Source organism: Hylaeus anthracinus, unplaced genomic scaffold (assembly GCF_026225885.1).
Source record: "Hylaeus anthracinus isolate JK02 unplaced genomic scaffold, UHH_iyHylAnth1.0_haploid 16229, whole genome shotgun sequence".
Taxonomy (NCBI): Eukaryota; Metazoa; Arthropoda; class Insecta; order Hymenoptera; family Colletidae; genus Hylaeus; species Hylaeus anthracinus.
The window spans coordinates 26,165-35,760 of NW_026534657.1; the positions used below are offsets into that span (position 1 = coordinate 26,165).

At 40.5% G+C, this 9,596-nt stretch overlaps 1 protein-coding gene across 1 annotated transcript; it reads right to left on the reverse strand.

Annotated features, from left to right (window-relative positions):
* Window positions 1-375: 375 nt before the first annotated feature.
* On the reverse strand, window positions 376-7,605 carry LOC128892738 (synaptic vesicle glycoprotein 2A-like). Its single transcript, XM_054153279.1, has 12 exons — window positions 7,526-7,605; window positions 6,020-6,179; window positions 5,665-5,898; window positions 5,322-5,484; window positions 5,091-5,212; window positions 4,666-4,910; window positions 4,314-4,459; window positions 3,334-3,493; window positions 2,716-2,830; window positions 2,456-2,615; window positions 2,253-2,380; window positions 376-2,179 (listed from the first exon to the last, which is right to left on the reverse strand). The coding sequence occupies exons 2-12, from the start codon at window positions 6,084-6,086 to the stop codon at window positions 2,058-2,060; spliced, it is 1,662 nt and encodes a 553-aa protein (XP_054009254.1). The 5' UTR covers window positions 6,087-6,179; window positions 7,526-7,605; the 3' UTR covers window positions 376-2,057.
* Window positions 7,606-9,596: the final 1,991 nt, after the last annotated feature.

The following is a 9,596-nucleotide window of genomic DNA, read 5'->3' on the forward strand; positions in this document are numbered from 1 at the left end:
TGAAAAATGTTTGTAGATGAATGAAATATGGCTATCGATGACAAGAATTTGCCGTACCAAGCTTAGCTTCAGAGAAACGGAAGAAATTAAAGTAGAACCATAGTTAGACAAAATGGCGACCATGCGCAGGCTCCCATACAATAATCGAGGTTCTACTGTATCTCTGACTAGATTAATCCTAAGTAACACCAAACATAAATAGAAATATCTACACAAAGAGAGGTATTCCAATGTATGCTCCAAGCGATTCTGAACCAAGAAGACCCTGCATAAATTCATTTCCACCCCTGAGGGCAAGCCTTGTTCGGTCTCCATACCAGCCAGCAGGAGTAGGTGCTACCAGTTTGAGAATTAAATAATAGGTTCTTGAACTAACCAAGGAAGCAGCTCGTTAGTTATCAGTGTCTTATCCACTGTTTAGTGTAAATTCTCAGTCAGTCTCACAGCAATGAATATACCCCTTTAAGGGAAAGGACGAACGAGGGAAGAACGCAAACGCAATGCCAACGCGTTTTTCCCTGGACCGGTACACGCGTACAACGCGCATGCTTTCCTTCCGCAATTTATTCGGAATGCTGTCTTAGGCGCCACTCTGTTCTCGTGGGGAACACCAAAGAAACGCGCAGGAATTTTGAACGGTACGGTTCTTGCTTCCGTTGCTTCCTTTTTCCGTGCTGGCGAGGGAATATTTTCTTAACCCATTGGAACCATTTCGTGGTCTTGTTCTTCATCGCCCATTGTAAAATTGAAGTGTTTGAGCGGCGATTGTACTTTTGTATGCAGCCACAGGTTGAAACTTTATCGTATTCTTAAATAGAAGCACCTAACAAGAGAATGCTTCAAAGAAAGCTAAGTGATGTTCATCGAAACAATTAGAAGAAACAATTTTGCCAATTTTTCCAATAAAAGATTGGCCAACCTCTGCTTCGTTTCAATTTCAATAGCCGGCAGATCTATACAACCTCGAGCACTAAACAGTTTCTGAGATATCTAGAAATAGAAAAAAATAGAAAAAATACCAGTCCAGTCGATCGATCGTGCTGTTTGACCAAGGAACAGACCGTGAAGGAGCGTCGCGATCGAGCGCGTCCGCGACGCCTTGACTTTCTCCCATTGTAATTCTCGTACGAACTTTTATGGACACGCGTAATTACTCGATCAACGTGGCCGCCGCGAACGTGTCGAGATCCCGGGCGCGAGATAAAGCCCCGTCCACACGAAAGCTGTTGGGGGCCTCCAGGCGGCGTGTGTACGGGATCGAGAAGAACGAGCATGTGGGTGAAGGCTGGAGGGCTCTCCAGGATGTGTCGAAAGTGAAACCCAAGGCCTCGTGCACATCCTTGCCGTATGCACACGCAGATGCGCGAGGAACACCGTAAGATTCGTCCTCGAGGCGCTCGATCATCGTTTCGGATCGATATCGATCCTCCCTGGGCGACCGTGAAGGGTGGACGTCGAAGGCTGCGAAATTTCTATCGACGACGTTGCGCAACGACTTCGTTCTTCCACGTAAAATAATAAAGCTGTGAGAAGAAGCGTGAGGATTTTGAACAGATTTGGTGTGATTCCGGAGCGTAGGCGGTTGGAATTCGTATTACTTTTATTACTTTTAATAGAAGTAGAATGAAAAGTGATGAATACTGCATGCGTACAAAACAATGTGGCAATAGAAAACTGTATACAATGAATGATAAATCTATACTTTGTGAGATAAGTGACCAGGAATGAAGTGTGATTAATTGATATCATTCTGAATGGAATGTCTTAGGTCAGGTTTACTGTCCTTTATGCTTGAGTATTAAATCGCATCTGTACTTCATGGAAATATCGGTTATTTTAGACAGGATACGCCAAGTATCCTTCCCTCGACGACAACTTGGCAAGCAATTGGATATCGTGACGCAAACGCATCTGAATTTATCGCATCCTCGCGATCCTTTGGCCTTTGCTCGTCCTCGAGCGCTCTTCACTTCGTTTAGCCCAATTCAACCAGAGATATTCCCTTAGCAAACCAAACGAAAACTCGGCGAAACGCTTCACTGACTTTCAACGAAGAATTACTGCGCGAACTCTGGGCGGATGGAAGCGATATCGAATCCGTGAATGCTTGCGCGAAGGCAGCTTCCTCCGGTCGTGGTCTTCTTAGCGGCGGCCAAGAAACAGGTTAACACGATTGAAACTGGAATGAAGAGGAATTATGGTAGCGTCCATAATGAAAAATGTTGGATCACGAAGTAAAGAGCGTGGCTTACGTATGACGAAGCCTGCCAAAACGATCAGTGGCGCCAGGCAGCCATACTCTAGCAGAACTGGGAAAAGAAGACTTCCGACGATAGATCCTAGTCTTCCAGCTGTCCACACAAGGCTCACTGCGATGGTCCTGGTTTCCAGAAGATGAAAATGAACCCAATTATTCGATTAACGTTTGTAAACTGAGAATTTATTGACAAAATACCTTAACGAAGTTGGGAAGAGGATAACAGCTGCGCTAACGACAACGTTAAGGTTGGTGGTCATCAGTCCTACGAACGTGCACATCAGTACCAACGTGGACATTGCGTTAGAAGACCAATTCAAGTACACTATGCAGAAAAGTGCCACCCCGTAACAGACGACTAAAACAAGAAAGAATATGTGATTTTAGCAGGAAAATTTTGGAACCCACTTTATAAATAATCTTTGCAAAAAGAGTGGTGAGAGTGGTTAAATACTCACACAGCAAGTTCTTCTGATTAATGATCTTCAGTACGAGAGTAGCCACCAGGATGCAAATGATTGTAAAGGTATATATAATAACAGTGCTCATGTAAACCGATTCGTTTATGACGGCCTAGAAAACGTGCACCAAAACATGTCATTACTAAAAACTTTGAAACCATAAATGAAAAGGGTAACTTAATCAAAAGTATAAATTCTGTCTAGGAAGTTACACTTGTAACGCGCGGCATTCCGCGCGCCTACTTGTTATTTCTAAAGATCTTATTACAAGTACGCAGCCATTAGCTCGCTATTACTCGCGACAAAGGATCAACAAATGGTTCTTTTCCCGCGAGTAATACATGAGTGGAGACCCGCGAGGGAGATACAAGGAAATAGGAGAAAAATGGAAGGAAACAAAGTTCCTTCGATCTCCAGTTACAATCTTAGAAACTAAGATTGTTCGAACGATCCTTCGTCGCGAGTAATAGTGAGCTTATAGATGCAAACTTGTAGTAAGATCTTTAGATATAAAAACTAGGTGCAGATTCTCTTTCCTGCCTTATTCTGCGTAGAAATTTAACGCAAGCTTTTCTGTACTAGCAGAAAGTATAAACTCAATGATCTCACGTTTACACAACTTGTCCCGTCTGTCGTGGAATTGCCATTTGCGTTGGTGGAGAAGTCCAGGATGTCGCAAAACGTTATTTTCTGGTCTGTTGTTGCATTAGTTTGCGATACAAAATTGTCCAATATCGCGAACAGCTCCGGTTGCCACAGGCGAATAGTATTTGTGCTGCAAAAGATGATTATACATGTATAAAAATATTAATTACTACATATAAAGTTTGAGGTACGCGGAATATTATTTTTATCAACAAACGAAATTTACATCCAAGGGAATAAAAAATCCTTCTTTCTGACGTCAAACTAATCTCGACACGTCATGCAACTATGCATGGCACGAGAACGACGTATTAGTTTGATAAGGCGAGCGTGTCATTCGTCATACCGCACCTAGTCAGCTGATATGTACTTTGCTCTCGTGTTCTGATAAAAATATGAATACTTAACAGCGTCCTAATTAATTTTTAACTTCTCTTTACTGCCCAGTCACACTCTGCGATCGATCACGATTAATTATGTGATCTGTTCATTATGTCAGCAGTGCATTATTGTTCGATGGGGCTTCTATAGGTAAGATTTAATAAATATTAAAATAAAACTGCATCAGTCACATGTCTGATAAATTTACTTATCGGTGATTACCAAAAGTGTAGAATTAAGTAGCGCTTATCAACATCATCATAGACATCGTCCAGCCGATCGACGTGTAAGAAGCTTTCGTATCTCGTAACAAAGATAAATGGACTTAAACGCTACTATCATAATTAACGACTCGTGTGATTGATAAGCGTTCGAAAGCAGTCGTGCGCTCACGCATATAGTTGTTGAGTGCATAACGTTTTAAATGTGATCGAAATAAAGAAAATATAGCTACAATAGGTGAAAAAGAACTGGAGTACTGATAATTATTATTTATATATATTATCCGATGAGAAATTCCTTCTCCCAAACAATCAAACAACATACATAACAGAAATTGATTTACTCACGCCAACATCGTTCCAAATTGAATAAGAGTGACCAAGAGGATTCGAGGCAAGTGCGGATAAAAGAAAATGGCTGTCTTCTGAGACTTCTGATTCAGGTTAGCGTCGCTGGACGCTTTGTGATAGGATTCGTCTGCCAAGTCCAATATCTTGGTAAAACAGTAAATAAAGATACTTGAATTACTGCATACATAAGTCTTTAAAACAATCGATTTCTCCGTAAACAAACTTTACACTCAGCAGTTTCAAAGATACGCGGTCGACCTAGTTTCACAAAGTTCCGCGATAACATCTGCATTCCGATACACGCTTTCCATCACCAAAGCTATTCATACTGCCATTTCGGATATCTTACCGGATATTCGTTGGCAGGTCTTCCCGTGTTCAGTTTGTAAATCATTTTGAAGACTTTCATCGCTTCCTCGTTACGACCGCGCGACATCAGGAACTTCGGACTCTCTGGAAACAGGAAGAGAAAGACGGTGCCTAACAGCGTCGGGACGCCGCACAGAGAGAGATAAATTCTCCAGGAGTTGAAAACGAAAGCACCGTTCCAGATGACGATGGACCACGGTTGAGGGACCACCAACCATCCCAGTGCTAAAAAGTAAAGCGACTTAGTCAATCATGGAGACACTAATTGAAATGGGTCTTGGAGAGTTTTTAAAATGAAAACTATTCGATGGATCGAAATGAAACTTTTTATGCTTGTTAATATACTTCTAGAGAAGTCACGTGAATCTTTTCATGTATTTTATTTCAATAATGTGTGAGCAGTACCTGCAGCCACGATGGTCCCGAATATAACAGAAAATCCGACGAATAGGGGGATTCGCCCTCTTCCTTTGATTCCGTAGAATTCGGAACAGTATGTCACCATTGCTGCGTGAGGGCCACTTAGTCTGAAACATGAGAAATTACATAGAATTGTTTGAAATCAGGTGGGAAGATAAGGGATCCTCAATTATGAAATATTGACTTTAATGAGTCAGATAATAATCGAGCACTCACATAACCCCGTTGATAAACTTAAAGGACGCTAGTGTCCAAAAGTTTTGCGAGAAACCGGTGAGAATATTGCAAATTCCGTCTGCCATGTAGCCATAGATGACGACAGACCTTCTGCCTCGAACGTCGGCTACGTAGCCCCATAGAAACCCGCTTGAAACCATCCCTATTTAAAATTAACGAAAGAACTATTTGAGCCATGCAATTTGTAATAAAGAAAATCTTATTCTATTAGTAGATAACAAAAATAAAAGACCTGGCCAAATGACATGTTTCACTCTATATATTATTCTTAATAACCATCTAACGAAGCATTTCTTGTGTGTTCAAATAGGATGCTACCCACCAACGAAAGAGATGGCATTCAGGACTCCTTTTTGGAACAGTGTGGTCTTCAAATCGCACTCTATGGTCGGAAGAATTATCGATATGGACGTAGCATCCATTCCACCTGCCCATGCCGCTGGAATGACCGCCAGAAGAAGAAGGAACTGAAACTTTCCGCTTCCGGCGGCTGCAATGGCCGTCTCGAAGTCCGCTGGCTTCTTCTCGTGAATATCTTTGCCCATGTTCCCTACCGCTGAGTTTAAATTCATTTTATTTTATTTTTTAGGAAAGAAACTACTTCTTGGTTCTTTGAAAATAACGTTTGGTCTGGTAAGTATTACTTTTTCCATTGGAAAAAGAAACATCGAACTCACCGGAAGCATTTTTCTCTGGAACAGCAATGATGCTGTCATTGTTGAGTGGCATTCTGGGGGAGATCATCCATCGGATTTCAAAAATCCACGGGAAGGATTAAAATGATCAAAATCCTAATCTCAACTCACTGCTAGTCTTTAGATCATCCGCGGCATACTTCTGGGTATGGTGCAGAAATAAAAAACCGAAATGATGATATTCGAGTAATTTTTATCTTCGTCTACTCTCCACTATCTTTTCTTAAGTATTAGAAAATCGTTCGTAAACAATTTGATTTCTTGAGCAAACGTGCATAGCCCAATTTTAAGTGGCTAACGCCAAATTCTTTCGCGTTAGTTAGAAAGAATTCGAATAAAGTATTTATATTTAATAAAAAGTGTAAACTTTTCATAAGGCTTCTAAGTATCACGCAACCCACGAGGTTTCAATTTCACAACTATTCTTTATCGTTGCACGACAGTTGCCAAGGTGCAACATCGCGGATCAACGCCAGCGATTTTATCAATTAAATTGTATCCTTCCGTTCGCGAAAAATACTCTTTAAAATCGAGAAAGCGAAGAGGCTACGAGTAAAAATCCTTTTGGAAATGTATTCTTGCTGCAACATTGATAGGAAGAACTTCCAAAGCATTCCGAAACAGCTTATCGAGATTTCGTTACGTAATGCGTCACAGAATCGGTGGTACGGCTGCTCGCGATATCATAAATCATAGCACGTATCGTAAGACAATAAAAATGTACGTAACTGCGCGCGTCAGTCCAGATAAGTTCTTGTTGCACGTATATGGAAAACGGTATGCAACCTCGGAACCTATCAATTACGTCTTGCCCAAGGCGTTGCGCATAAGCGATTCAATATTTTTGTTCCTTTGCTAGTATTTATAAGTAATCGAATCAACGCTTTCGAGCCTCGAGTTCGATTCCTCTTCGAAACACATAGAGATTACATGGAGTAACAATCGATATTTACAAGTACACTCATAAGAAAATAATTATTATTTATTTATTATTTTCTTATATTACTTTATATAATTATATAAATATTCATTTCTATTCTGGATAGTCTTTGTGGACTTTCAGAAGGACCCAAACTTGACAAGTTAATTTCCATAAAAAAAAGGAAACGCTTTGTTCCCTCGTTTCTACACGGCAATTAAAATCGCTGATAGTTGGTTTTGCGTTAACGATCAACGAACAGCAGTGACTTCTCTTAACTCAAGTGGCAAGTTACACGCTTCGGGTACTTTGACAGCTGCTTTGTTCCTTTGTTGTGCTCGATACAGGAAATATCATGTCCACCCTGACCTTACGCTCGCGATACTAGCGGCCAGATACCCGTTGAAAATTATTGAAACCAGCGGCCATTTTTCCTCTAAAAATTCTAACATTACCAGCGATGAGCAACAAATTTTTAGCTAAACTTTCTACTCATTCTAACACTGTAACCCAAACTTTAAAGCAGTCTGACATAGTGTCATACGTACGAAAAAACTTATCAGCCTTACCGAAAAGAACTCGATATTTATCACGATTTTTATTGTCACTGGCGCAATTCATTGAACGCTACACGAAGATTCGAACTTTCCTTTTAAGACTACTGCCGTTTTCTTAATTTTCGTCTTTCTTTATATGTGATGGGTCGAACGATAACGACGCTTACGTAGATTAAAATCTCTTCGAACTCTTTGTGTCTCGAAAATAACGACGGTTATCGTGTCAACTGTGAAGACGAATTATTGTTTACGTGTCCATCGACAACAAAACATTAAACAGCGATTTGATGGATTTTTGAATTGCCAGACGATTCCAGGATCATTTCTCTGTACACCTTCAGTTGTACACTGATTGTGTATAGGCCAGACATTGAATCATCTCTTGCAGTGATAGATTCTTTTTAACCGTGTTGCATCTTGTAGAGCATGCCCCCCCCCCTGGTGGTCCCATTATCACGACTTTTTGCGATTTGTCATTTTTTAACCGTCTTTTGACTAAAAAACCGTGATTTTTAGGTATGCTTGCCGATTATGTCGAGATGGCTTGATGAATCGGAGTGAAACCTCTTGCATCTTGTCGAATATTTCTTCCAGTTGATCGCGTAAAAGAAACATTTTGTGATTTGTCATTTTTTACCCGTCCTTTTTTTAAACAGAAACATTTTATCTTGCTTTTTACTCCGAGACGGATGGACCAATCAGATTGAAACTTCTTGCATCTGGAAGAGCATTTGCCATTTAGTCCCATAACAAAACATTTGTCCTTGTCTTATTTTTTACCACTTTATATCACTTTTTATCGCAAAAAGCGTACTATTTCACGTATGTTTGGCCTGAAACCGATGAAATCAATGAAACCTCTTACATTTTTCTGCCGGAGAGGTTTTCACAATGATCACAGATGCAAAAATTTATGAATTTCTGTATTGTTTATAACTATTGTTATCGCAAAATTCCTATTATATGATGTAACTCGGTGAGGAAATTACCGAGCGCGATGGAACCTTCCGCATTTCATGATACATGAATTCGTGATGTTCCCATTTGCAAAAATTTATCGACACTTTTATTGTTTTATTGTTTAAAATCAATGTTGGTGCGAAATTGTTATGCTGTGGTGTAGCTCGACAAGGAATTTACCAAACGCAATCAATCCTTTCACATGTATTTGCACATGTATTCCTGATAATCCCATTTGCAATTATACAGGGTGTCCAAAAAATGTTGGATGTCCTTGAATAGGGTATTTCGGGGGGAGAGGGCGTGGGGATGATTTGAAACAATTTTTTCTTAACGAAGATGTTGTTCGAGGCTTCGTTAAGGAGATATTGACAGAAACCCCCGACCAAACAGAGCGCGAGTATGCCAGTGGTGCGCCTGCGGTAGCATAGGCCCCACAGGCGCTCCTCCGGCATACTCGCGCTCTGATTGGTCGGGAGTTTCTGTTTCTGGAATATCTCCTTAACAATCCTCGAGCAACATTTTCGCTAAGGAAAAATTGTTTCAACCCCGCCGCCCCTGCGGAACAAGCCTTTTCAAGGACCTCCAACGTTTTTAGGTCAGCCTGTATATTGCTCATAACTGTTAATATTACATAAAAACCTATAGGTTATATATTGCCACTAAAAAGAGTGAAATAAAATAATTTTTTGAAAAAAAAATTAAACCGTCATCAAAAAAGGTACAGTGAAAAGTATGAAATAATTTCTTGTTAATTTATATAAATACGCACTAGTTCTAGATATAATTGTTTAAAAGTATGGGAAAATGCAATGAAAAGCATGAAATAATTTCTAGTAATTTATATGAATCTGCATTATCGACCGAGCACTCCACATTATCGACAGAACGATCTGCATTATCGACCGAGCACTCCACATTACCGGCAGAGTAACCCGCATTATCAACCGAGCACTCTACATTACCGACAGAACGATCTGCATTATCGCCCGAGTACTCTACATCACTTACAGAGTAACCTGCATTATCGACTGAGTACTCCACATTACTGGCAGAGTTACCTGCATTATCGACCGAGTACTCCACATTAGCGGCAGAGTAACGTGCATTACCGACCGAGCAC

Excerpts from the sequence above, each read along its gene's own strand:
- LOC128892738 (XM_054153279.1), bottom strand. The coding sequence starts at position 6,086 with ATGATCTCCCCCAGAATGCCACTCAACAATGACAGCATCATTGCTGTT. Across the intron at positions 4,911-5,090 it reads CGGGACCATCGTGGCTGCAG|CACTGGGATGGTTGGTGGTC; the intron begins GTACTGCTCACA and ends TTTACTTTTTAG. Across the intron at positions 2,381-2,455 it reads CTCTTCCCAACTTCGTTAAG|GACCATCGCAGTGAGCCTTG; the intron begins GTATTTTGTCAA and ends TCTGGAAACCAG.